The sequence below is a fragment of the Primulina eburnea genome, chromosome 4, assembly GCF_022965805.1.
Source record: "Primulina eburnea isolate SZY01 chromosome 4, ASM2296580v1, whole genome shotgun sequence".
Taxonomy (NCBI): domain Eukaryota; kingdom Viridiplantae; phylum Streptophyta; class Magnoliopsida; order Lamiales; family Gesneriaceae; genus Primulina; species Primulina eburnea.
In genome coordinates this window covers 1,161,104-1,189,039 of record NC_133104.1, presented here as the reverse complement: position 1 = coordinate 1,189,039, position 27,936 = coordinate 1,161,104, and the positions used below count along the sequence as shown (strand labels likewise).

Genomic DNA, 27,936 nt, shown 5'->3' with positions numbered 1-27,936 from the left:
CATGCATGTAGATATATAAATATTAAATGTGATATTAACTAGGTGTGAAACAAAAAAAATTTAAAACCTAGACAATGGACCAATTTGACTATATAAATTATTGAGGTGCAATAATTATTTATGATAGGTAGAGCGATCAAACCATGACGTTATACGATTTAAAATATTTGAATAGCATTGTTACTACTAACTATGATTCTTAATAAAGCGGTAAACGCTTGATCGTATACAAAATAAAATTTAAAACTACTTTGTGCAATTAGTCTTTTTAATTTCTCTGCGCCATTTATCTTATATCATACACTACACAAATATATAGTATAAAATTTTATATTATATAAAGATTTACTTGCCGAAAATAAAGAAACAATTATATATATATATATATATATATATCGATTACTATATATAATACAAGTACTATATATAATACAAGAGCATCATATAGTAACTATATAGTCACGGGATTTTGGATTTGTCTAAAACATCTTCCATCTTATCAAATTAATTACATGGTTTTACTATATTATATATTTTTATTTTATTTATCTACCACTCTTTCAATTTCAAAATTTTGTAATTTTATTTTAAAATAATTTTTTTACAAAATACATGCATCATGTATACCACGGTATGCTAAAATACAAAAGGTGGCTGGAGATTTCATTCCATGATCACCTATAGCCATAGATGCACCGCATATACGGAAACTGCACACGAAGATTCCTGTTGAAGAATACACCCGAGGGTGGGTGCAAGGCGGACGATTTTATTCTATTTTATGCGATGTGTTTTAACTGGAATAAGAGTCTCGATATTAAATGTGGATTGATAAAAATTACCTCTAACGAAGGCAAAAACTTGTGTGAGATAGGTCTTATGGATCGTATTTGTGAGACGGATCTCTTATTTGAGTCATCCATGAAAAACTGCAAAAGTTGAGTAGGGTTGAACCGTCTCACAGATTATGATCCGTGAGACAGTCTCATATGAGACCCACTCTAATTTTGAATCTTAAAACAAAACTTCCACAGTCCATTTTCAAAAAACGTTCATTTATCCGCAATTAGTGCACTCCAACCAAACATTTCCATGGTCTTCTCAAATACCATGCCATATGTTAGATATTAAATGTGCTTAATTTAATTTAGAGACGGTCTCATGAATCTTTTTCTATGAGACAGACAACCATATCGTTATTCACAATAAAAAATACTATTCTTAACATAAAAATAATATTTTTTCATAGATGACCCAAATAAGATATCCATCTCACAAAATACGACCAGTGAGACCGTCTCGTACAAGTTTTTGCCTTTAATTTATTTGAATAAAATCGAATTGATTTACAAGAAACAACACCAGCATAAACCAACGAAACTTTACCATATATGCGCCACATTAAACTATGTATCCTAAATCCATCCAGCTATCATTTAAAATAAATATCATAAAAATAAATTATTTAGTTTTATACAACAAACAATTCATTATTTTGCACTACAAAATTATATCATATTATAATATCAAGTTATTGAGTACCCACAGCACGGAGAATGGAAATGCATCGAATCAATTTGCTGTCAGATAAAACATTCAGGTACAAGTGAAATCAAGAAACGAACATTGATGAGTTCCACAAATAGAGAAGTGAACTGATACATATTTCCTTTATAATCATCACATATAAAGACCCTCTGGTACGCCTTCTTTCTTCTTGAACATAACCTTGTCTTTGGCCTTCTTGAAATCGGCATGCACCACCTACATATGTAGGAAAAATTTGATATTGATAACCAGAATACAGCAAATCCATACATATTATGATATTAAAGGGCTTAATTCCTCAGAATTTTTCACATCCAACAGCTGCCACTCCAATGTCGGGGATATTGAAATGGTGTTCCAATGTCATGTCTAGTTTACATCAAGAAAACCACACGTTTCGGATAATTTCACATCCATTTTCAGGATAAAGTGAATTGAAAGATGCTTTTCCTTCACAAAGATTTTCTGATCTACGCACTTCACTAACTTCAGTATCATATTTACTGAGTAAGGGAAGCAACAAAAATACATAATGATGATAAACACCATAACATTGCACTAGATTATTCCTCGCAAGGATTTGCTTACCTTCATGCGACGCTCTCTCAAGGCAAGCAAACCAGCTTCAGTACATATAGCCTTGATATCAGCTCCAGAAAACTCATCTTTGGTCATAACGAATTCTTCAAGGTTGACATCATCAGACAATGTCATCCTTGATGTGTGTATCTAAACATCAAACAAGTGGCTTATTGAGTGGTGTTGACAGTCATTAAAATGTTGGCATCTCTGTACCAATTCCAGCGTTACATATATCACAAATAATTCCAAAATACCTGAAAAATACGCCTCCTTGTCTTGATATCTGGAAGAGGGAATTCAATTTTCCGGTCTATTCTACCAGGCCGAAGAAGGGCAGGATCAAGACTTTCAATTTTATTCGTCGCAAGAATTACTTTAACATCTCCTCTTGAATCAAAGCCGTCTAACTGGTTCAGCAATTCTAACATAGTCCTCTGAATTTCACGTTCACCACCTGAATGAGCATCATACCTGTAGAGAGCATTTTACAATAATTGCATTGATGATAACCGTGCCGAATGATAGCGGACCGACCCAAATGAAAAACTTACCTTTTTGTGCCCACTGCATCAATTTCATCAATAAAGACAATAGATGGAGAGAGATCATCAGCGACTCTAAACAATTCCCTCACCAATTTTGGACCATCTCCCAGGTACTTCTGAATTAATTCACTACCAACAACACGCAAGAAAGTGGCGGATGTAGAGTTTGCCACAGCCTGAAGGAAATAAAAAAAAAACAAGGATAAGAACACAATGCTTCAAACTCAACTGTTTCCGGATGTAATACAAAACTGATTATTAAAGAAGCCAATCAACTAACAATAACTTAATCCTACAGCTGTGAGCGATCGATCATGCCCATGGCAGGAGCCATCCACAATGCTCGGCAGTCATATATTGTCGTAAACAAATTCCACTCAAAACCATTCATATTCAGCATTTATCTACGGATTCATTCACTAAGCCCATAAGGAATAAAGTTGTTAAAAAAATTATCCAGTTTGACAGAGAAAAACTAAAAAATTAAGCACAACAGGAAATGTCACCACATGCTTCAAATACTTTCAACTATCCCTGGTCATATGAATCACCAGTATGTAGCCCAAAACGTAGTTATCAAAGAGACAGCAGCCGACCGGTATACAAGTTCTCCCTGTTCTCCCTACCGTAACACATCAAGAATAAAACAACTATAACTCGCCCATTGAAAAACAAACATCGTGACACTGACAATAAGGCCCACATTACATATCAACATTCATCTTATTCACAGAGGACATATGCATCTCAAAATACACAATGGAAGAAATAGGAAACTAACTAAAGAAAGTAAAAATATACCAACCTTTGCTAGCAGTGTTTTTCCAGTTCCAGGTTCTCCGTAAAGGATGACGCCCTTGGGAGGTTTAATTCCAATGTCCTCGTACAATTCAGGGTGAGTCAATGGAAGCTCAACCGCCTCTTTAATCTCCTGAATCTGAGCATCAAGCCCACCAATATCTGCATAAGACTCTAATGGAGCCTTTTCAACCTTCATGACAGATACCATAGGATCCACTTCATCCTGAAGCAGTCCAACAACAGAAAGTACCTGCAAAAAGGAAATTTTCCAACTCAATTGATATGCATTTTTCAACTGATTTAGCTAATTCAGGTATTTTCTTTAAGATGCATAACTTTACAAAATCTTACCACTCGGAACTTCTGTCTCAAAATATTAATGGTGGAATACAAGCATACAAAAAGTAGCATTTCTGACAACAATTCCAATTCAGCCCTAATTTCCCATTTCTATCTCCAAATTCAATAACCCTAACTCAACAAATAAAAGCACAAACAATACCTTATTGTGCATAAGAATAGCGCATCCAGGCTCGAGCTGATCCTTATCCACGAACGACAAGATCCCGACGTAGTACTCCGGCCCCACCGACGATGATACAATAGCGTGATTCTCATCAATCAGCTCCTCTAAATTTCCAACACTCATGGGTGTCCCCCTTAAATCATCAACCTTCGATCGATCCTCCTCAGTCTTCTCCTCCTGCGGCTTCAACCTCTCTTGATTGGCAACGAACTCTTCTTCCATCAACAGATAGTCTTTGATTCGCTCCATCTTCAAAAGGCGCAGCTTGCACTTCGTCAAAGGAGTCACCGTCGGCAACCGAGCCGCCGCTTCTGGACCCTTCTGCTTTCGCTGCTTCCGTCCCACACGAGACGGTGGCGCAGCCGGCTCAAATTTCTTCTCCTTCTTATCTCCGTCGTTCTTCCGGTCCCCGGGGAGTTGCCTGTTCAAACCACCAGGAGTACCCTGACCCATGATTTCTAATTTGAAATTGAGAATGGAAATTAGGGCTTCTGTCTCAGCGGAGAAAGAGTAATGGGGAAACAGTGAAGCAACATCACAATAAGGACTTACATATTTTTTTAAAAAAATAAAATTGTCATTTATTTTAATATTTTTTAAATGGCAAAAACTTGTGTGAGACGGTCTCACGGGTCGTATTTGTGAGACGGATCTCTTATTTGGATCACCCATTAAAAAGTATAACTTTTTATGCTAAGAGTATTACTTTTTATTGTGAATATGGGTAGGGTTGATCCGTCTCACGGATTATGACCCGTGAGACGGTCTCACGTGAGACTCACTCTTTTTAAATATACTAAATAAAACTCAATATCGATATTTATGTAATGGGCCTGAAGCCCAATCTTATGAAAGCCCAAGAAACGCCTCTGCGGACTACGAAGGTAAGGCAAGCAATCGGCGTGAAGCTCTGGAACGAACTTGCAAAAACCGCAGAGATTGGATTATGGCACCCAGAAAATGCGAAGTTTGTGCGGAAGCGCAATCAAAATACAAGTGCCCGATCTGTGTGATACCCTAGTGCGTTGATTTCTCCATGTGTATTGACTTTCTAAATCTTTCGACTTGATTTGACGATGATTTTGTTGATTTCTTGCAGTTGTTCGGTGGTGTGTTTCAAGAAACACAAAGGTAGTGTAATGAATTGATTCTTTTACATCAATTTTACCATTTGTTACTTTGGATTTGCAGTTGGGATATATGTCTGTAACTGTTTTTTTATGCGATGTTTTCGCAGAAATTCCTTGCAAAAAACTGGAATCTCCTGTGGAAGTTAAAGTTTCCGAGGCAACTGGTACTTATTATTTTCCAAAAGTATTTTGTATTTTAGTTGCTCAAAGGAATTCGTGATGGAATGTCGAGGTCATTTTAATGGAAAAAGACTTCTGCTTTTGATTTGCTTGTTTAGAGAAACTGTTTATCTAGGTGCTGTCAACCATATACCCCCTATGAATTACATTTATGGGATCGTATTGGCTAAGCAATGGATTAAGCACTTGTTAATTTTTGTCGTAGTTTGGTGCTGCAATAAAATTATAGCTGATTTATTTTCTTTGATAATTGTATGATTTTCTTAAACTTATATGATGCTGACTTGTTCATGGTTGGTTCATGGATAAGAACTCTGCAAGTTTTTACGCACCGTTTAAGTTAGTAAAACACTTCTATTGTAGTTTTGATAATCTGTGGTTGTGTTTGAGTTCATGGTGAGAAGGAATTGTTCTGTTTCTTGAAGTGAGTTATTTACTCTTTGGTAATGGTTTGAGGAAGTTCTATGTGATTATACTATTTATTTGGTAGTTTAAGTTACATGACTTTTTATACTACATTCTTGTATTAGCTACTTCACCAATCGTGAATGATGAGAAACCGCTTTATGTTGAGGAGCCAAGTGAAGTGTTGCAAGGAGTACAACTAGAGTCGATAGGTAAGAATATCACCTAGTTTGCTGTTACATTCATCGGAATTTCCCAAGCTAAGGTATGGAGAAGGTGTCTCTAACAAATGACCATAATCTCTGAGTTGTTCTTCATCTCTCTCTACTACGGTTGTGCTTGTTTCCATCTGTTTGTGTGAATATGGACTATGGAATGCATATATCTTAAGTTTGTCTGCAACATTGTTTACAGGTATGCTATAACTTTTGGAAATGCATTTGAAAGAGAAATTTGCTCGAGGCATGTTGCTTGTAGTTCCAAAAACTTGTGTTGATGAATTCTCATGTTCTCTCTCTCCTTGATGCTGCAGCTTCTTCTAGTGAAATCCGGGATGCGATAAAGGATGAAAAACTTAAGAAACTTATATGTGACATAGATTCTGCCTTGGATCCTGAGAAGGTAATTTTAATTAAAAGATTTTACCAGCATTTGAAATCCTTTTTTTAACTCAATAGTTTGATTTCAAAGCAAGGTTTTTGAGAAAATAGATATTCACATTTGTCTGGGCGCGATAACAGTAATGTTGAAACCCATGAAGTTTGAATGTTCCAAAACTGTGGATCAAAACAAAAAATTTCAGTCTCAGAGCAAAGGACTTCTGAATATGTGAATATTGATGGGTGTGTTTTGTACTTTAATAGGAGCTTCATAAAGTAATGGAAACGGAGGAATTCCGACTGTTCACTGAAAAGGTATTTACTTATTTCTACCAGTCCAATTTCAATTCTTTAAGTTAAACTGTACTCCCCAGGATATAAATGAACATGGTTGCATTAAATTAACAGTTGAGCAAACTTGCATTTTCATATTTGCAGATCCTGGCCACCATAACTCCATAAAACGGAGCGTATTTCACAGCTTTTTGGGGATTGAAGGAATTTTTAATGGAAGTGCATAATTTTTTGCGATCTGACTTTGTTTCGTGAAACCAAAAGGATTAACAGCCAAATCAAAGGTTATTAATCCTCAAAGACCAGACTGTTGCTGTACCACGTGAATTTGTGACGTATTATTCATCTCAAAGTTTCAGAATGCAAGAAAAGTGCTCCAGTCCATCCAAGATAAATATAAGAAAATCTGCTACTACGGTAATAGGTACAGGTCAGGTGTCTAATGTCTATGCTTGTCCTCTACTCTCTTACAAAATTTAGTCGGGCGGATGACTTGCTTATGTGATTGCCTTGAATTCAACTTGAAACTTTTGTTTCAGACAATGATGTTATCCTAGTCCATCATGGTTCTCAACACCATTATTGCACTGCAATTACAAAGACAAAACGTCGATCGATGGTTCTTTCACAGTATATTAAACAATCCAAAGAATTTCAAATTCAATATATCCAACAGTTTTTAGTGATCGTAAATATGATATTTTATTGTTCTAAAAAATTGATATTTTATGAATATAAGAAATATATGACTATATGGATTTCCTACCAGATTGATGCTTCTAAGTGTTTCCAATATCTTTTCTGTTACTAGGCTGCTTGCTAATAGATTGTACCACAGTTTGATTCTGCAAAACAAGTGGAGGGGGACTTATCAATATAAATAATTACCCGAAAAACATGTCCTGCATAAGTTGATATACAAGTACTTTCATAAGTAATGTACTGAATAATCTGACAGCTGATACCAACAATTCGGTGTGTGGCAATGTAAACTTGCCTGTGGTAATGGTGGTTGTTGTGCCTGGCGGGGACCGAGAAATTGCTGATATGGTTCGTTAAAATTTTGCATTTGCGACTGGTTTGGATAATGGGAGACTGCTGAATTTGAAGTAGGATCAGTCTGATTAGAAGCTTGAATTCTCGAAGGGTCGGTTACAGACACCGGTGGCAGATGAAATGCAGGCATCGGAAAACAAGCACTCATATGTGCTGCTGCTGGATTTGGCAATGCTGAACCGGGTAGCATAGATGGATAGGGCATCATAGGTCGATTCATGCTCATATCCATTCCCATTCCCAGCCCCATGCCCATTCCCATTAGAGGCATGTATTGCTGCATACCAGGGTACATCATGGGAACCATTCCACATCCCATGGACATCATCATCTGCAGGTACATTTTCATCATCTTCTTCTCATAAGTTTGAGTAGATGTGACAGGGTTACTAAATAAAGCTCCAAAGTTATTATATAAAGAGTGTCTACTTTCCAAGATTGAGTCTGAAAAACGAGATGTTAGAAACCATACCTGTACTTGGAGTTGTAGTGATTTCAAGTACTCAATTGCCTCATCCAACATCGAAGCCTTGTCTGACTGAATTTTGGAAAGATAATCGATCAATCTTTATGTCTTACAGACCACTTTCCATAAAATATAACCAGGGCGATTAGGGATGGATCCAGAAGGGCTAATAGCATAGTAGGGACAAGTGGACGTACATAATAATTGAAATTTTTCATAATTTCTAAGCTTTCTGACCTTGTTGCATCGAGGTATGAGTTCCTGGAGTGCCTTCATCTTTTCATTTATCCTATCTCGACGCCTCTGCATTGATAACAACTTCAATCATTTCAATAATTGAGTCCTTTCTATAGCATTAAAAAGATTGAAAAAGTTTAGCATGCAAAACAGGTAACAATCATAAATCCACACAAACCCTTTCGGACAGATTGTGCACTTCTGCAGCACGAGACTTTTTTGTTAATGTTGAACCGTGAGCTTGCGGTTTGATTTCTGTAGCTTGGAACTCAGTTTCCTATAATTACACCAAACAGAAGCAGAAATAAGATAAACTGATCATGAAATATAACAAGCACTAAATCACTCTTTACACTTGTGATTCGTTATACTCTTTAAATTGGACTAACTGATATAAATAAAAATTTACTACATTGACAACTTAACACCTGTCCAAAGATGTCCCTTTTCCATATAAACCCAATCCAACTCTATCAACTCAACTCTTTATAACTGATCTTATTTTTAAAATAACCGACCCAACCGAAATACAACCGAAATATTTACGAGATCGAACTACATGAATTTAAAGAACCCGACTCATTGAAAATACTAATATAACTAGAGTAGGCCTCTTGTAAGACGGTCTCACGAATCTTTATCTGTGATACGGGTCAACCATAACGATATTCACAATAAAAAGTAATACTCTTAACATAAAAAGTACTACTTTTTCATGGTGACTCAAATAAAAGATTTGTCTAACAAAATACGATCCGTGAGACTGTCTCGCACAAGTTTTTGCCATATAACTAAACTAACTCAATAAGACAGAAATCTTTACTCCAAAAGCTTTACTCTTATGGTATTTTGATTATTTATTAAATTTTACACCAACCCACATAAATTATTTGTCATCCAACAGAGTATGATTTTGCTTATTTTGTTTTACTCCAAAAGCCAATGGTAACATTCTGTGGGTGTTCCCCGTGATCCCGCACAGAAAACTTGGTTCTCCCCAATCCTGCAGCCACATAAATCCTCTCCATTTTTTAATCATATGTTATTATATTATTACCATAATTCAAAGTGCCCCCTGCAACCGAAAACTTGTGGCATGCAGCCTACCCACGTGGCAAAATGCCATTGTGCCGACGCTGGCATATGCCACGTGTACTAGAACCGGTTGCCCACCATGACCGTTCGTGGTTGTCAGAATCCCAAAATACGGAGAAAAAAGAAATGTAGATTTAATACAAAATTAGATATAAAACTTTCATCTCTATTTAAAAATCATGATAGAAATATTTGGATGAACAATTAACAGTATAGCACCCTTTGGATAGTGGGTGTACACAAGCTAGCAACAAAATGGTTTGTTGCATCACATTTGTAAACTACAAACTTGATTTACACAATTTGTAGGACCAAATATGTCACCAACAACCATATAGTTTACATATATCATACCTTTTCAATGGCCCCATTACTGTCATATATTCTAAAGTTGAATATGAACAGAGATTAAAGTTGCATTTGGATCGGATCAATAGTTGAGAGATTTGAAATACGTTGACTTGGTTTAAATAATAATTTAAAGATATATTTGGATTGATGAACAGAAGGATGTGAACACATTTTAATTACATAAAGTACGTTGAATTTCAAATAACTTGAGTGAAATTGAAATCAATTTTAGTTAATATGAAATATTATATGAAAATAAAAGGAGGGATAAATTTGAGATGTATGGTATCTGAAACTACAAAAATACATTATATTAAATTTATCAATTCAAATACAACATAATATTGAAATGAATGGATTTGAAAAATGATCAAATAATTTGATTAGAAGGAAATTTTTCCAATGAACCTAATTGTAAAAAACTTATTCTCCAACCAAATATAATTTTTTTTTAAAAAAAAAAAAACAAACCTACAGCTTTTCGATCTCACTTTTGAGTTATGATCGAGTTAAATAATTAGTAATAATAGAGTATTAAATAAGGTAAGGACTGTTAAGTTTATGTAGCTGACCTCCTTCGGAAGCTCGCTGTATCCGGCTTCTCTTCCTTTCCGCTTCCGGTCTTCCGCCACCGACTCCGGAGGACGACGATCTCCGCCAGAACTGAAACTTGCTCCGGAGCAGCTGGGAGAGGACGTAACGGTGAATTCAGCAAGACCTGCAGCCACTTCTCCAGCCTCCACCAGAGGGCCGCTTTCGACGTTACGTCCCGGGAACGTTCACCTTAGAATCCTCCACCGTGTGAGACACCTGCCCCAAAACCGGGGTCTCATTCGACTCCACAACAGTCAAGGACCTCGCATTCGTCGTCCCCGCCGCCACGCCTGACATCGGTATCCCCGATTCGTTTCTTAACCGGGTCGGTATCCGTGAGATATGGAGGAAGTTCTGTATTGCGTGGGGGAGCTTGAACCGGCGGCGCGGCAGGGCGAATATCGACCACCGACCGCGGCGGAGCGATGGCGGTGATAGGTGGTGTGGATGGAGGAGGAGCGGAGTAGAGAAAATCCGCGTACAAATCGCGGTCGAAGGAGGAAACATCGAGTGGGTACTGAAGCCAAGAAGCCATCTCATCCTCCTGCATGAACAAATGCTGCTGCGTCGGCTCCTCTTCGCCGCCAGGTCGGATCTCTCTCTGCTCCGCCGTAATCACTGCCTCGCAGCCAGTCTCCTATCGCAGCTTTCTTCGACGATTTCTGGGTCTGCGCCACAACTTGCCCATTCTGCCATAACAGCTCCATTATCTCCTCTTCACCTCTGCAAGTAATCCAAAGTGTACCACATAATCAATTTCAAGGGTTCCAAATCATCCAAAACAAATACGGCTGTTGAAAAACAAGAAGAGTGCTTACATTGCAGGCCTTCTGGGTCTAGAATTGGATAAACCAGAAGACGTAGGAATCGAAAAATCATCTTCCACCTCTTGAAAATCCGGAACACGGTGATTCATCGTCTCCACCTCTCGATTCGTCAACTCAATATCCCTCTTCAATTCAATCCGGAGGCAAATCTCCCAAATAATCTGAATTTCAGCACTAAACAACAACCCTCACTCAACGTTGATCAGCAAATACGAAAAACCCAATAAATTACCGCGTAGGCTATAGATATGGAAACCTGTTTTCGCCCACAAAATTCTTATCTCTTCCAAATGAAAAGGGTCGAGGAAACCGAGAAAAGGGAATAGACAGAAAACCCATTAATAGATCAACCGCCGTATTTGAGAATTTTCCATTTCTTTAATTTTATCTCGAGCTCTTAGCTTTTTGGAGTTGGAAAAATTGTTGGGTTGTGTTAAATGAGTTGTTGCAGCGAAGATAAGGTGGTGCTTTCTCGTTCGGTGCTGTGCTTTGGTTTTCTCGAATTTGGAATTAATAATAATAATAATAATAATAATAATTTGGGGAAGGAAAAGGACGAAAAGTGATGCTGACAGTATGTAAGTATCGAACACAGTGCTGCTCTGTCTTCTTCTTCTTTCATATTTCTCCACCTTCCATTTTTGTAGCCAAATCTTCAATCATGATCTAACTATTTACACACAATGCCTACATGCATACACAGACATATATGTATGTATGTGATGATACCACGAGATGTCCTATTTATCCAAAAGGTACCCGCAAAAACATAAGAAAGATAAAGGTTTACAATCTTACATTATAGTGCTTGGACTTCTGGACCCTAAGCCCTGGTGTCTTCACCTCGTTCCCCATCACAATCTTTGGGCAAAGAATAGATTGTTTTAACAAAATCTGGGAAGCCTTCCTTGTCTATTGGGAGAAGGTTGGCCTCTTCGAATTGCTTCTTGCTTTTGTCAAACTATGAAGAAGGAATATGCCCTATCTTCAACTGATGTCCTAAACTCCGGGGTTTGAATAAAGGAAATCTATCATTCCTCTTCACATCGCTTGGAGGCCACCAGAGCGGATTCCGCCTTTTCAGCATGGGCCTTGTGATGATTGAGTTCTTCCGTCAGATATTGGGTCTGCGCCTATGAGGATAAGAGTTCAAACTTCAAAATGGTAGAGAACCAAGGAGTACTCGGGATATCAGAACTAGAGGAGTTGGGGACGCGGACCTTGCCTTTACCCTTTTTCGAAGCTCGGGAAGTCTCGACGGCCTGGAGATTCGTCTTTTGTTTCTTGGATTTTTAAGGGAAGGAAAGGGGACTGGTCTTTTGGAGGAGGGGGGAGAATCGGAGCATACCGCTGCAGACTCATAATTGATGAGTCGGCCGCGTTCACTCCAGAGGTAGAAGTAGTAGAATTAGACATATTAAAAGAAGACGAGAAGAACTTACAGGGATTCGGAAGAGGTCGGAAAACGTTGAAGTCACCTGAAAAGGAGCGGGGTACGTCGAAATCTTAAGAAATTGAGACAAGAACGCAAAGATGTAAAAGTGTGAAATGGGAAAAATCGATCACTTTATATAGGTGGAAGATGTTTGATATGGACGGTTGATATCTAAACAAGTAAATGGATACGATGCACCTCGGAAGTTGTGCAGAGCATACGAAAAGATAGGCTCGGAATACGAAGCGACACCCAAACTTTCAAGTTCTAGGGCTTACATTATGCTAACGTCAACCCTACCTCACATGAATTCAAAATAACAGTGAATTTCTCGTCCAAAGCACATTCGGATTGTTCGAAACAGCGAGTAAGACTCTAGCTCAACTATCTAAGAGCAGTGATGATACCCCGGAGATATCCGGGTCATCCAAGATGTACCCGGGTTATCCGGGTTTCGGATAGTTAGGAAGCCAAGAAAGCTGAGCAAACCGACCAGTGTTCAGAAAGAGACGAGCTCTCAGCTGAGTCTGGGCAATGAAAGCTTGGGTAGTTTGAAACATCTGCAGACAATAACTTTGAAGGAGTTGGCTGAAGATTTATTTTTGCTGCTCCAATTTTGACATCGTGTTTTTCTTCCTTATATAATGTTTTAATGTGGTTCTTTATTTTAGGAAGCATTTGATTTTCTCAATGTATTGAGAAAATTGGTTTTTAATTAAAATCACTATTGATAGTTTTTATGTAAACTCGTTGGTTTTCTAATGATTATTTTTGTCCTGAGACACCTCGCAAGTATTTATATTTGTGCAAAATTTATTCTGTTATATCGTATATACTTAAAGTTATTTGTGTTACAACGTTATATTTCCCCTGCGTGTTGACTGGTATGTTATAACACTTCACTGAATACTTAATTCTGATAAAGCACAAATTTACGATCACATACGATCTTACTCATTTTACTGTCAAACAAAATATACCTCATACCTTACAAACTTGTCGGCTCATTCTTTGGCATGGGCTCGACGACGACTTCAACTATTTATTTGCTTGGCCAATGTGATGAACAATCTTGCCAAAGTTGTTTAGGTTTCCATGATGATCGAAATGAACACGAAAAACGAATAATTCGTTGGACTTTGTACTTTGGTCTATTAGGCTTTTCGATTATGAATGAAAATTAGATAGTTTATAGATTTGTGAAAAATGATTGGTCAAGAGACTCTCGGTCGTGCACGTTTGCACAAAGAGTGCAAATCAAGAACTCGATTTGCACTGGAAATTGTTTGACTTTTATGCAAACATACAAGCGCGACCTTGATGGATGATCCACATAATGGTTGTCAACTCTAATATTCAATCTTATAGTTTACAAAAAAAAAGGCAGTTTGGGCTAAAAATGGGCAAACGGTTATCTTGTTCGAATAACTGATTAAGGAGTCCGAATTTGTAATGTTACTCAGCCCGCCAATATATCTCAAGGGCGTATAATCCAATTTTACCTGAAGCACACTAAGTAGGATGGATGATCCACGCATATATGTAAGTGTCTGAAAACAGTGAACAAATAATGTCAAAGAACTGAAAGTCCAAGCAAAATCCCCCATTATCACCTTACTAGTTGTCCACTCCTAAGATCATGTTCTGTTCGACCAAATCTTTTAGGATAAAAAGTAATACTTTATGACTCAAATAAGAGATTCGTCTCACAAATACTTTTTCAAACCATGAAAAAGTATTATTTTTTATGTCGTATTGTGAAATGGATATCTTATTTGGATCGTCCATGAAAAAGTATTACTTTTTATGCTAAGAATATTACTTTTTATTGTGAATATGGGTAGGGTTGACCCGTGTCACAGATTATGATCCATGAGACGGTCTCACATGAGACTCACTCCAAACAAAAAATATATTATATACATAAATATAGTTTTAAATCATCGGTGAAGTGGATTCGTTTTTTTTTTAAAAAAGGATTCACTCTTTTTTTCCTTTTGAAAGGAATGAAGGATGGTCTCTATTAAACTTTTACTTTGAAAAGTCGTTATTCAAATCAATTATCATGTAAGCATGTTTGATTAGATGAAAACAGATATAAAAAAGTGGATCATTTTTTCCACTCTTTCAATCTGTCATGCAAAAATTTAGCTCGATCCACAAGAACTAGATATTAGAGACGACGATAGGACGAGTTCGGTCAAGCTCGAGACCTACCCAGCCAAAAAAATTAAGACCCGAACCTGAACTCACCTCGTCTATTTTTTGGACGAGATGAGTTCGGTCAAGCTTGAGACCCACCCCCGCAAAAAAAAAAAATTAATACCCGAACCTGAATTCATCTCGCCTATTTTTTTTGACCCATCGATCCACTACACGTTTAATTAAAAAAAATACATTATTATTAATTAATAATATATATAAATATATATACATACATATATATTAAATAAATATATACATAATATGTATATGTTTATACACACACAAAAAAAAGCACGAGACCTGTCCCGGACCCATTATTGGACCTATTGATTCGGATCCACCCTAAACCCACTCTAAACGGGGTAGGTTTAACCCGATCCGTTGTCGTCTTTACTAGATACGCTTTGTAAAAAAAAAATTATTGAGAGATAATAATTATAGGGGGGTGTATTCAATGTGGGAAATTTATTGACTTTTAATGACTTTTGTAGATTTTAAAAATCTAGAGGTATTCAATATAGACTATTGATATTTATGATAAGATATATACTAAGTCTAGATATGATATTTTTACTTAAAAGAGTTTAATTCTTAATAAAATTATTTTTCCATATTTTGTAGGTATCCATTCAAAGAAGAAGGTCCTAATATATCTTATAAATAAGAGTGAATAGATGTTACGAAGGGATGATGAATTTAGACTTCGTAACATAGGAGAGCATCTATTAAATTACTTCGAAAAGATAGGAGAGCAAGCACGAGATTAGTGATTTATTTCGAAAAGATCAAGTGCTCAAGCCAAGACGTATTGTGGTGTTGTCGTGTAGTGTTGAAAAAAACAGAGACAACACCTAATTACAATGTTGATTAGAGTGTTGTTTAGTTAATATAATTTCACATAAGTTCCATATGTTATTATTTGGTTATTTTTTTAATAAGAGTTTTGGATACACTCTGCTGTCTCATTTTGCTAAGAGAGTTCGATTTTCTTTATTCACTAGAATTTTTTTTTTTGAGTAAATTGACAATATTTTCAAGTGAATCTTTTGCCCCGAGTCACTTGTGCATGATTAATTATGTATTATTTTATTCATCAAGAGTAATTGTATGTTCAATTAAATTATTCTACGACATGGTGTGCTATAGTATTACAACACTACACACAACAACTCTATCTAATTCACACAATTATCCACTTATTCAGTACTTATAAGCTAAACAACCGTGTCAATTGCTATCCGTTATAACTTTTAATGAATCAGTAAATGTTTGGTTCTTTATTATATAGTGTGCACAAATATTTACAAAAAGTTTATGAATTTTTTCTTTACAAAATTGTACAACTTTAAAAAGGAAATGCCAATAATATTTTTTTAAAATATTTTAAAACACAACCTTAATGTTAGGTCATATCATATTTTCAAACACAGTCCTCCTGCGATAATCAACTGTCCACTGATGTCTCGACCCACTATCCACACTGTTAAATAATTCAAAGATTTAATCACCGATGCGTCGACATTTATTTTAAGAGTTTCATCTGACGGTGGTGTCGGTGTATATTTGTATTCAGTTAAATCTCATATGTGTTGGGAAATAGCAGTAATGGCATATGGTTTTCCTTCATTCCCAAGTCAATCTTAAACAAGGTTATAAAAAACGTAAAGCTTTTCGAAGTATGGATGTCGAGCTCCAAGTTTTTCAAGCTTAAGCGAGATTAGCACAGGTTTCAACGTGAAAAAATATTTTTTATCTTTAGTGTAATTGTAATTATCTCAAACCAATAAATAGATAAAATAATACATAAATATGATAAATTTAAGTCTAATGCATTAATTCATATTTATAAAAGCTTAAAAATATCAAAATTACAATCTTTATTTGTTTTTTCAACTAGACCACATTAAAAATGCTAAATATTTGTCAAATCATTATCAGACATACTTAATCATAATTAAAATTAAAAAATAAACATCTAAATTATAAACCTAATTTATTATTTTAAAATAAAAAAAATTAAAAATAAATATATGCGATTAATTGTGCTTAAACACACTTAATTAAACGTCTTAATTACGTTTAATTCGATCAAACCTAAGTAAGTTTAACCACTTTTTTTCGCTTTTCTCCGAAGCGGGACGTTTTTATCATGTTCAAGCTTAAGCACGCTTAAGCGGAATTTAAGCGGGTTTTTTTAGAACACTGATATTTAAGTAGATACATTCACCACAATTCTCTCTGCTGCAAAAGCTAAAATAAATTTATCTTCCCCAAGTCTCCATCGTGGGGTATAAGAATAAATCGAAGCAAAGGGATGGAGTCCTCACACAAGTTGGGAGATATATTATCAACTAGCCTTTCTTTTTTAATAAGGGATCTCAATTTTGAATAAAGTGGATGGTGATGGGGAGATAATTTTATATATTTCAAAATGAAAATGTTCAATTTTTTAAATAAATTGTGGCAATTTGGATATTTTTTTGTTAAAAAAATTCATAATTTGATTTTAAAAAAATGATGTAATATAATTTTGACCTGTTTAACTGAGTATTCTATCATATTTTATCAGTCTTCGTGATGTTTTTTTATATGTAGGAAATTTTTTAATTTTGTATTTTTTATTCAGAAAAAACTAAAATTGAAGTGTACAAGTTCTTGCTTTCGACTTTCCGAACCGTTTGCATTTAATATTAATCACAAATTAAATGTGAAAAATAAAATGATAACTGAGCAATCAATTGTCCGGTTCAAACTCAATTGAGATGCAAAATCCGGTCATCTTTACCAAATAAGGAAAACCAGTGATCCAAGTTATCCACAATATGATAAATCTATGTATGAAAAGTAAATGAACTAAGTCGTCTGGAGTTATTCAAAATTTGATTCGATAAAATCTCGTTTGAACTTGTTAAGATAAATACATCAAATTTAAACTTAAACTAGTTAGCTCATGAATATATTCGTTGGTAGGTTCATGAGTCAGCTCTTAGATGAAAATACCCGTCGCTATTAGCGACGTTTGTGTCAATACCCGTCGCTATTAGTGACGCTTTTAATCAAAACCTATCGCTATTGGCGAACCCGAGACAGGCTCATTAAACAAGATAAACGAGCCATTAACGAGCCGAGCTCGAGCCGAGCCCAAGTTTCATAAATTCCGAACGAGCCGAGCCCGAGCTTCAAACCCGAGACTCGTAACGAGCTCGAGCCGAGCTCGAACCGAGAAAATAATGAAACGAGCCGAGCCCGAGCCAGCTCCTGCTCGGCTCGGCTCGGCTCGGCTCATTTACATCCCTAACTCCATTATATCTCAACGTGCACATATCCGTCATGCTTTTGGGTTGGGGCGTAGCTCGTCTCGCGAATTTCAATACAAAATCGGATCAGATCGAGTTGAGAATTTTGCTGTCGTCAAATTGACTGATTACTTGTTAGCCCTTCTTCTTCCCTTTTTTCGTTATAAATATTTTTTTAACCACTTCGTGCTTTAGTAAGTTAAATATTGCGCCACAACTGTTTGATTATATGCCTGTCGTCAGATTTAAACAGATTTGTTGGTAGTCTAAGATTACTTTAGTAGTCACTATGAATGCTATCAGGGTTTTGAAATTTTTTGTGAATGAAGTAGGAAATTAATATCTAAGGGATGAGTTTCGGAGGAAGTTTGGGGAGCTTGAAGAATGTGCTGGCTGATGCAGCTTTGAAAGGGGTTACAGAGGCGAGGGCTAGGATTTTCGGTCACATTCTCAATTCAACAGGGCAAAGGTCTCCCCATAAGATACTGCGCAAGAAGCTGATTGGCGAGAAAGTGGCTGCCTGGTACCCTTACGATATCAAGAAGGATGATCCCCTCATCATAGCTCGTCAAGAACAAGAGTAAGGATATAGTTCATTATATGATACCTTTTGTGTTTATTTTTATGTTATTTTTCCTTGTCAGTAATGTTTAGAGAAGTTGAGAGTTGTGATACTACGTGTGCTGGCATATGATTTTATCCGCTGCTGGACCTAGTTATGGTAGGATATGGAATATTTCCAAATTCTCGCGCATTGTGACCACAATAAGATGAAGAAAGCGGCTGGCTCTATAGGAAAACCTTGCAGCAGTGTGGGAGAGTCTCTTTCTCAAATGGGAATAAATAATGTGTTTGGGCAAGATGAAAAAGAAACTCGCAGTTTGACATCAAAAGACGTCTCTTGTAGTGTTACTCTAACTGTCTGATGGCAACAAAAGAGCAGATTTTGTTGACGCTCCCTTTGCACGAAAGAAATGCATAAAGCTTTTGGGATATATTGCTAAATGGACTCTTTTTCTTCAAGATCGTCATCATACCATCTTGCTTGATTCAAGAAGAATGACATGGATGGTCATAGTGAGAAACCTGTTCAGAAAGTTGTGTCAAATCTCAACCACTAGCATGATCATTTTCAGCACTTGTAGGTCTTACCTCCTTGAGACGAGCGTTAACAAATCAAGAAATGGCTATAGTGTAGTTCAACAATGTAAAAGAAAATTTGGAGAGTTCTTACTATGAGAAATCTAATAAATTCAGTCGATAAATTACTCTGGAGTTGTGATGGAAAAAGTTGATATTGTGAGGAAAAATCATCAAGAAATTATCAATCTTGTATCATTTGATGATTCCTTTTTCAATACATGGCAGCACTTGCATCTATATTCTTTTCTTGGGTGTGACTTTTACTCTAAAATGATTTTGTATTCGGATTTTTATCGACTTTTGCAGGCGTTTAAACAAACTTGAAATGTTAAAGCGTCGTGGAAAGGGACCGCCGAAGAAAGGCCAAGGAAAGCGTGCTAAAAAGAGCAGCAAATAGCTATGCCACTGTGAAGTGCAAACTGCTGATGTTTTTCTGGATTGATATTTTATCATTTTACATTTTATTCCACCTGCGCTATTTTTTAAGGCATGTTCGATGGAACTAGATTCTGGGAAATGAATAGAAGAACTTGACGTCGCAATTTCTGAGCCATCGTTCATATTTTTCGCATCATTGGAATGAACAAACGAATTGTCTGGAGTCGAATAATAATTTTTGTTTTCAAATTGGAGCCCAATATAAAAATGTTCATCTGGCTCGAAACTCAAAAAATTTATTATTTTGGGCTTTAATTTGGCTCGATTGCTCGAATTATAGTTATTTGGTATTTAGTTATCAAGATCCAGTGGAAAAGTTGCAATTTCCTATGTGGGCTTTCTCACTTGCTCTCTCTTTTTTATGATTCCTCATTTTCTCGATATCTTTAAACTTGATCAAGTGACTGTTACGATTTCCGGTGTGTGTGAGATCATCTATCTCATACCCACCACAAGTCCACAATAACAAGTTTAAATTCATTCTTCCATCAATTGGGCGAGACATTCAAAAAAGTATTAATATATTTGAGTGAATCTCCGATATACCAATCTTTTCGATCTAGGCTCATGACTAGCACCCTTGTGCAACACACGAACGCGACAAAACCCGATCATAACTTTCTGGACGTGAGATCTCTATAACTGGTGAAATAAAAAGAAATGTATCAAGAAGTTCAAATGTTTTGATGAAGCTAAACAACCACTTATTTGGCGTACTAAGAGTACAACATTCAAGAGGACTAAACTAAAAGATGACACAAAACAAACGAGCCAGTCATTTGTCAAACTCCCTGATGACCCCTCCATCCTCTGCAAAACAGTTGAAAGCAAATTTTCAACCTTAATTTACCCTCAAAACGTGATTAAATGAACAATGAGATGAATTTATAGAGAAATAATGATGCTGGGACCTTTTCTCATAATTGCAAGACCATCGTGGCACAAAAATCTTCGGCTATTTCCACGATTTTATGATTCAGTGTGAGATTTCATATTAATCTTTTGCAACACTCCATTCAACAAGCAATCCGTGTTGGGTTATCGGTTTTCTCGTGTCTAAAACGCAGCGAAAGTTTAAAAATTTTATTTTGACATTCAAAATATTATCTTGTACCCTCGTAAGGTTTAAATTGAAAGAGCATACATAGGGAGTTTATAATTTACCTTTCGTGACTAAATCACTCGGCATCAACTACTCTGGTATTAACGGATGTAGCTCTTGTTTAATTCCTTACGAACTTTTTTCAATCTCATAATCCGGTCTACGACTGGATTACTTGTTCCTCTTCTAACTTGCACTCGAAAGTATAGAAGATATTTTTCACGTTGGAGAGCAAATATTGAGAGGCGGCTCAAAACCTTGAAAAATTGGAGTGGCCGAATTTTGGAAAGAAGGGGGTGCAATTTTCGAAAATTGCAAGATAATGGAGGCTAGTGGAGGCTAGAGTTATGGCTCTCATTCCTTAAAACAAAAGTCTTAATCTAATTACCTTAATTGTAGATTTATATTCCATAATTAACATTAATGGACTTGATTAATTAATTAGACTATTCTAATTAGTTTAATTATTTATATCAAAGTTCATTAAAAACTTTAATTATTTAGTATGTTAGACTTGTACTCCTACAAGCCCATTAAACATACTTATCACTACATTTCATTTAATATTTAATAAAGTCAAGTTGTGAGTTTAATAATTTAAATTCTCAAATTTTATAAATTAAATCCCTTGAATTTATTCTCTCCGAATTTTAAATATTATAAATTCAACTTATTGAATTTATTATCTCAAAATTTAATTATCATAAATTCAACACCTTGAATTTACTATATTATAATTTTATATAAATTCAACTTCTTGAATTTATTCTCTCAAAATTTAATTATCATAAATTCAACTCCTTGAATTTACTATCTCATAACTATATATAAATTCAATTCCTTGAATGTATTCTATCAATGAGAACAAAATGATCCAGTGCTTGTGTGACCCTCAATGGTTCAGGGATACAGCTAGTCATAGGTTCACAACTCATCGTGATTCAGGATATTCTCCTTTATCCGAGCTTGCCCTAATTTGATCCATTTCATGCACCAACAATTGATAATAAGAATGTTAGAAATCATTTTCTGATAAAACCCATCGAATCATGGTAAGAACGTCTAGTAGCATCACCACATGATTCTTTAGGTATCACTGATAGTGTCTGCAAGAATCAGTCTGTTATGATTAACGTACAATATGGTTCTTTCATCTAATATATCTCGATCGAATCTGCAACCATTGGTTCATCGAGGGTTGCATATTAATTCGATAGCTATGTGATACAATCATGAGATATTCACAGTGTCATCGCATGCACAACTAGAGAATTCTTTCCGTAATGTACATCTCACACTCTGGCAAGAGATTTCATGCACTACTATTTCGTTAGATCACATAGTATCCCACAACCATATGTGAGCAGTGAATCCCCGACCACAAATACACTGGCTCCTACACATTTCGCAATTGCACCCGACCTCGCCACCTTGTGACCCCCGCAGAGTCGATAAACGAGCCAAAGCACAATCCAAGTATGTAGAGTCTCAGTGTTGTCCCGGTCATAAGGACTAATCATGTACAATCACAACCACATACTTTTCTTCTAGATAAATGATAACCACTTGAAAAGTCCGAGTGAGAGTTGTTCGGTACAATCATCGTATGATTACCCATCTGTATGATTGGACATCTATATGTCCTTATCATGAAACACGGTACACAACATCACAGATGCTAGTCTCAAGCTCAAGCGGTCTTTATCCTTATTTTAGGCGGCTGAATCGACTAACAATGAATTTAGAATATACAATGTTTACAAATGAGTTTCAAGATCGAATTACGATTAATTTGTATTAAAATATAATCAATGACTTTATCTATGCTTATTGTATGAGTACACAGATAAAGTAAAATGAATAATGAAATGTAAATTATATTAAAATAAAGATTGTTAATTACAATTGAGTAGATAATTTCCTAACCAACCGTTGGCTCGCATGACATCTAATATAACAATCCGCGTCTTGAAACCGGCTAGTCATTGGGAACGATGCCCCATTATATAAGTTGGTCCATGGATCCATCCCTAACGTGGGATGTTAGAAGACAAGTCTTTTGAATCTTAACTTGAAAGGTTTCTCCAAACTAGTAAATGTCATGGGACATGCGCCAACCATTCAGAGAATGTCACAAATGTTCAACAAGTACTGCTGAAAATTTTCGTATCTAAACCTTTTGCAAGACTTGGTTCCATATGTGGAAAACGAAAAACATGTGATACAGAAGAGAGATTGGGAGCTGAGAAGGAAGTTTATGTGCCTCATACATTAAAAGGTCTTCGAGACAGGTGCAAGACTAATGGGACAAAAGCTAGAATTCAATCATTGTCACAGCGTGTAGCCCAAAGTGATGTAAAGACATGCAACACATTGAATAAGCAATGGAAAGCACAAGCCATACGTTTGACCTCTTTGTTTATCCAGGTTTCTATCAACATGCCAGCAGCAATTCCACCAGCTATCCATGCTCCATAAAAAGCAAGGTCATACAGTATAGATCTTCGAAGAAGGAAAAAATAATCTGAGATTTGCCTTAGAGTCTTCTAGGGAGCCATTTCTTTACAACTGGATCAGGACTGCAGGAATTACTGCTTACTGGCTCTTCAGTAACTTTCCAATCCATTGATTTTGTCGGATCTTTCTCTTCCATGCTCATGATAGACTACTGGTTTTTTATCTGGATTCTGGAGAAAAAACTGAGCATAAATTCAGGAGTATGGCATTGTCAAGATGAACTAAAGAAAAGGATTATATTCCACGAATATGAAGTAAAAATACACAATCTAAAGAACTCGCCCAAGTTCGAACCATATGCAACTTAGCTGGAGAGGTCCCGTGAAGATGTTAGCGACAGGCGGCCGGCAGTGACTTCTTTTGACAGGCGGGTCTGCAGATTTGGAGGTGCCTTAGTGGTGAGGATGCGGAGGTGACGCGGAGGCCGCTGGGCTTCCAGAGATTTTTTCCTTCTGAAAGTTTGATTTTAACCCGGGCCCATTATATTGGACCAAAGCCCAGGAGCGTATACAGGCCCATATAATAATTGGGCTGACCCCACAATTATTGTTCTCGGGTACAATCTTATCTTCCCTTGCAGTCGCACACTGTGAGTGAATTTTCTTTGCCTTCTTCGAGCTATGGCTACTCAAGGTCAAGTAATTACTTGCAAAGGTATAGTTTTTATCTCGTTTTCTACGATTTGGATTTTGTAATCATGATTCGTACCTTCATCTAAGTGTGTTTGTGTTTTTTTCCCCAGCTGCGGTGGCCTGGGAACCCAACAAGCCTCTGGTGATAGAGGAGGTGCAGGTGGCGCCGCCGCAGGCCGGCGAGGTGAGAGTGAAGATACTCTTCACTGCTCTCTGCCACACCGATGCCTACACCTGGGGCGGCAAGGTATGTTGTGTCCGAATTCTGAGATCCTTGTGCTTTTACTGAATCTGTGGAAATGTTGAGTGAAATAGAGGTTTTGGATGATGATGACTTGAATTGTAGAAACTTTGACCTTTTATTTTCGTCAAAAAATATGTAGCTTGCCAAATTAACAGCGTTGTCAACCAAGTTTTGTAAATTAGTGCATTTGGACTGGATGGATTTATTCTTTTGCTTATGTTTGGGAAGCTTTACCACCGCCTTCCACTATGTTCAAATGCAGCTTGTATTTTTGTAGAATGGGGTGTAACATCCGTAATGTGTTCTAATTTGGGTTACTTCCCTTGCTCGTCTCACCGCCGCCTTAAGAAGAAATAATAATAAGAGTATAGAAAAATGAAGATTAAGGAAAGGAAAGAAATGATCAAGCTAATGCTGTTACTGTTCCAGTGCCAATAGAGTATTTCTAATCAATTATTTATCTTATTTGAAGGATCCTGAAGGTCTGTTCCCTTGTATTCTTGGCCATGAGGCTGCAGGGTAGGTTAATTCCTTAATTTTCAAAGAGATGCACTCCATTTCCTATCAGATTTGACTCTCTTTTCATATGGAATTATAGGATAGTTGAAAGTATCGGAGAAGGTGTTACTGAAGTTCAACCAGGAGACCATGTCATCCCTTGTTACCAGGCAGAGTGCAGGGAATGCAAGTTTTGCAAATCTGGGAAGACCAATCTCTGCGGAAAGGTAAGGTTAGCTACCGGAGTTGGAGTTATGCTGAGCGATCGCCAGAGTCGTTTTTCAATCAATGGAAAACCAATATATCATTTCATGGGAACATCAACTTTTAGCCAGTATACGGTTGTGCATGATGTCAGTGTAGCTAAGATTGATCCTGCAGCACCCCTGGACAAAGTATGTCTGCTTGGTTGTGGTGTTCCAACAGGCAAGCTACTTAACTTCATTCTAAAATATTGGGTAAGCCAATAAATGTTTGATAATCATACAAATTGTTGGCTTCTATTCAAAATCAAAATCACAAATTTCTTCCAATCAGATTTATTTGCATGTTCATATGGTCTTCCTGTCTTTAATAAATCTATCTTAACTTACTTCTGAACCACTTTAGTTAATATCTTTGAATTTCACACTGCGTTATTTGATGCCTATAGGGCTTGGAGCCGTTTGGAATACAGCTAAAGTGGAAGCAGGCTCCATTGTTGCTATTTTTGGCCTTGGCACTGTTGGGCTTGCTGTAAGTTGCTGTAAAATTGATCTCATGAACTTTTCTCATCGTATAATGAAGATTGGCTAATTGTTTTTGATTTAGGTGGCAGAGGGTGCCAAAGCTGCTGGCGCTTCACGAATTATTGGAATAGATATTGACGCTAAAAAGTTTGACTTAGGTATCATGCCAACCTCACCATTCCCATAAAAATGTTTGCACCTTACAACTGATTCACTGTGTGAATAAAATACTTCCATTGTTGGAACACCAGCTGCTGTCTTATGTATCCACCTCTCGCTATCGCCACGTAAAGGCTTACCTAGTTTTTCACCATTGCTGAATGGGTTAAATGGTTGCTATAATTTGCAACTATTTATAGTGCTTTCAGTAGAGGGGATAAAAGCGGAAAAGTACACTGGAACCTCTCTGGAGTGCCACTTGTTAAATCTTAATTGTAGATGATAGCCACTCTTGAAGATTGAAGAAGACTCAAGAACTAGGCAGAATGGAGGGAAAAGTATTTATTTAGAAAAAGTGAAAATATAGTTGAATTACAGGCATTGCATCCATTATATTTCCAATTGGTTATCTGAAATATTAACTATCGTTAACAAAGTTGTTTTCTCACTGCTAGTCTAATTTACTATTTTATGTGGAAGTCTTGATCAATCACATTAATTCATTAATCTTGCAATTAAACAAACTTAAGTAAATTAGTATGCTTGCTTTCATAGGCAAATTCTATGCTGACTTCTTATACTCAACACCACTCCAGTCCAAATCTGTGATACTCCAGTCCAACTCTGTGAACTTGCTTGCAAATCTTTTCGATATAAATATTCTGAATTTGGCCAATAGTTGGGGTCTTTTGGAGGTATGCATTTATTGGAGGACTAGATTTGGGAAAGAAATGCAGATTTTGCCTGTCGAAATTCTCTCTAGATTATGAATCTTTGACTGGATTTTCCAAGTTGATTATATCATTCCTTGTGTATGAAGTATCAACTGATGACACGCCATTCTCATATTTTGCTTTATTATCTCTGGCATTAACCAATCACACCATTACTAACCAAACATATCCTGCTATCATTAGAGTTTCCTGGACTTGTTTACTTCTGTGAGCATAGGAATGTATTCATTTTTTATCGGCAGTAGGAGTCTTATGACTCAGAGCTAGAAAGTTTTCTTTATTGTACTGTTGATGTCCTACTATTAACTGTTATTTTTCCCTTTCTTGGTGATAATCGTGATTACCAGCAAAGAATTTTGGGGTAAATGAATTTATCAACCCAAAAGACCACGAGAAACCAATACAACAGGTCATCGTGGATCTAACAGATGGAGGAGTTGATTACAGCTTTGAATGCATTGGAAATGTCTCTTTAATGCGGGCTGCATTGGAGTGCTGCCATAAGGCATAACACATGAATTTTATTTATTTATTTAACATCTATTCAATTCTCATCGACACATTCAGTGATGCTGAGCTTCATGATGAAATTGTAGGGGTGGGGAACATCGGTTATTGTTGGAGTTGCAGCCTCTGGTCAAGAAATTTCTACACGTCCATTTCAGCTGGTGACAGGACGAGTATGGAAGGGCACAGCATTTGGGGGTTTCAAGAGTCGTTCGCAAGTACCCTGGCTTGTCGACAAGTATTTGAAGAAAGTGAGTGCTTTAATTTATTCCCATAACCACCATTTTCTCCTCATTTTTGAAGATGGCTCATTCATTCGGTCTGTTTGCTTTCAATTTTCTCACAGGAAATCAAAGTTGATGAGTACATCAGTCACAATCTGACTTTTGAAGACATAAACAAGGCCTTTGATCTGATGCACGATGGCGTCTGCCTCCGTGTTGTACTCAACATGCAGGCATAGCTTGATCATAATGGTATTTGAATGGTTGTTTCTTTGTTTTCTTCCGATCTCTATCTACTACATAAATATGTTTTCTGAGATTGTATAAGCTCCTATGCTTTTTACTCGGCGAGGTAAAGAAACTCTATGATACCGCCCATGTTTTGCTTGTCCATTTGGTTTTTGAGTTCGACTTAATTTTCATTTCATTTCTTGTACGCATTCTGGATACACAATATAATGTACTCATATCCGTCTCATATTGACAATCGCCTAGTTGCATTTCATGCTGCGGATAAATGCCTCAAAATATCGAACGAGAGAATGTGCGTTCGAAAAATGATCGACTCGATCGAGCATTTGTGTGTTGATATGAACATTCACTTCTAAATACTGTATTATTTTTTTTCCCGACTGAAAAGATCATCAGTAAACAAAAAAAAAAAAAACCATCTGGAAAGATTGTGACTTTAAAAAGTTTGGTCGGTGCTATTTATCATCGCAAACCATTAAAAAGACATAAAATTACGTGTCTTAAATTTGAAAATCAAAATTTATAATTCTAACAACACTCAGTCTTGCTAGCTGGAGTCGAGACCTTGCTCTCGCATTAAATCGCT

At 36.5% G+C, this 27,936-nt stretch overlaps 5 protein-coding genes and 1 long non-coding RNA gene across 10 annotated transcripts; 3 read left to right on the top strand and 3 right to left on the bottom strand.

The window, feature by feature from the left end:
* Positions 1-1,553: 1,553 nt before the first annotated feature.
* LOC140830466 (26S proteasome regulatory subunit 4 homolog A) lies at positions 1,554-4,533 on the bottom strand. The gene is made up of 6 exons (XM_073193799.1): positions 3,979-4,533; positions 3,481-3,726; positions 2,682-2,851; positions 2,385-2,601; positions 2,137-2,277; positions 1,554-1,764 (listed from the first exon to the last, which is right to left on the bottom strand). Exons 1-6 carry the CDS (start codon positions 4,453-4,455, stop codon positions 1,681-1,683), a joined length of 1,335 nt encoding a protein of 444 aa, XP_073049900.1. The 5' UTR covers positions 4,456-4,533; the 3' UTR covers positions 1,554-1,680.
* A 313-nt stretch (positions 4,534-4,846) lies between these two features.
* Positions 4,847-7,186, top strand: LOC140830464 (uncharacterized). Its single transcript, XM_073193796.1, has 7 exons — positions 4,847-5,022; positions 5,102-5,133; positions 5,240-5,296; positions 5,843-5,929; positions 6,250-6,338; positions 6,581-6,631; positions 6,755-7,186. Exons 1-7 carry the CDS (start codon positions 4,949-4,951, stop codon positions 6,776-6,778), a joined length of 414 nt encoding a protein of 137 aa, XP_073049897.1. The 5' UTR covers positions 4,847-4,948; the 3' UTR covers positions 6,779-7,186.
* On the bottom strand, positions 6,847-13,014 carry LOC140829583 (transcription factor PIF1-like). Its single transcript, XM_073192896.1, is given in 10 exon segments — positions 6,847-7,197; positions 7,377-7,455; positions 7,608-7,997; positions 8,139-8,204; positions 8,370-8,435; positions 8,548-8,646; positions 10,388-10,594; positions 10,648-11,047; positions 11,049-11,132; positions 11,228-13,014. Coding segments are annotated over 9 exon segments (1,476 nt in total). The 5' UTR covers positions 11,326-13,014; the 3' UTR covers positions 6,847-7,197; positions 7,377-7,389.
* Positions 13,015-18,184: 5,170 nt separating this feature from the next.
* LOC140830462 (small ribosomal subunit protein mS33-like) lies at positions 18,185-20,083 on the top strand. Of its 4 annotated transcripts, none has more exons than XM_073193794.1 (3): positions 18,185-18,306; positions 18,505-18,752; positions 19,622-20,083. In XM_073193794.1, exons 2-3 carry the CDS (start codon positions 18,523-18,525, stop codon positions 19,710-19,712), a joined length of 321 nt encoding a protein of 106 aa, XP_073049895.1. In that variant the 5' UTR covers positions 18,185-18,306; positions 18,505-18,522; the 3' UTR covers positions 19,713-20,083. The 4 variants fall into 4 exon arrangements, with proteins under 4 accessions (XP_073049895.1, XP_073049894.1, XP_073049893.1 ...); XM_073193793.1 differs by having other exon boundaries at positions 18,210-18,306; positions 18,502-18,752; XM_073193795.1 differs by lacking the exon at positions 18,185-18,306 and adding an exon at positions 18,413-18,433.
* A 3,012-nt stretch (positions 20,084-23,095) lies between these two features.
* On the bottom strand, positions 23,096-23,802 carry LOC140830463 (uncharacterized). 2 transcript variants are annotated; one of them, XR_012117626.1, is made up of 2 exons: positions 23,667-23,802; positions 23,096-23,542 (listed from the first exon to the last, which is right to left on the bottom strand). It is a non-coding gene; the product is annotated as an uncharacterized lncRNA (long non-coding RNA). The 2 variants fall into 2 exon arrangements; XR_012117627.1 differs by having other exon boundaries at positions 23,096-23,554; positions 23,667-23,777.
* Positions 23,803-23,884: 82 nt separating this feature from the next.
* On the top strand, positions 23,885-27,576 carry LOC140830461 (alcohol dehydrogenase class-3). Its single transcript, XM_073193791.1, has 9 exons — positions 23,885-24,026; positions 24,115-24,251; positions 24,721-24,767; positions 24,847-25,172; positions 25,399-25,481; positions 25,557-25,632; positions 26,715-26,872; positions 26,964-27,125; positions 27,221-27,576. The coding sequence occupies exons 1-9, from the start codon at positions 23,993-23,995 to the stop codon at positions 27,335-27,337; spliced, it is 1,140 nt and encodes a 379-aa protein (XP_073049892.1). The 5' UTR covers positions 23,885-23,992; the 3' UTR covers positions 27,338-27,576.
* Positions 27,577-27,936: the final 360 nt, after the last annotated feature.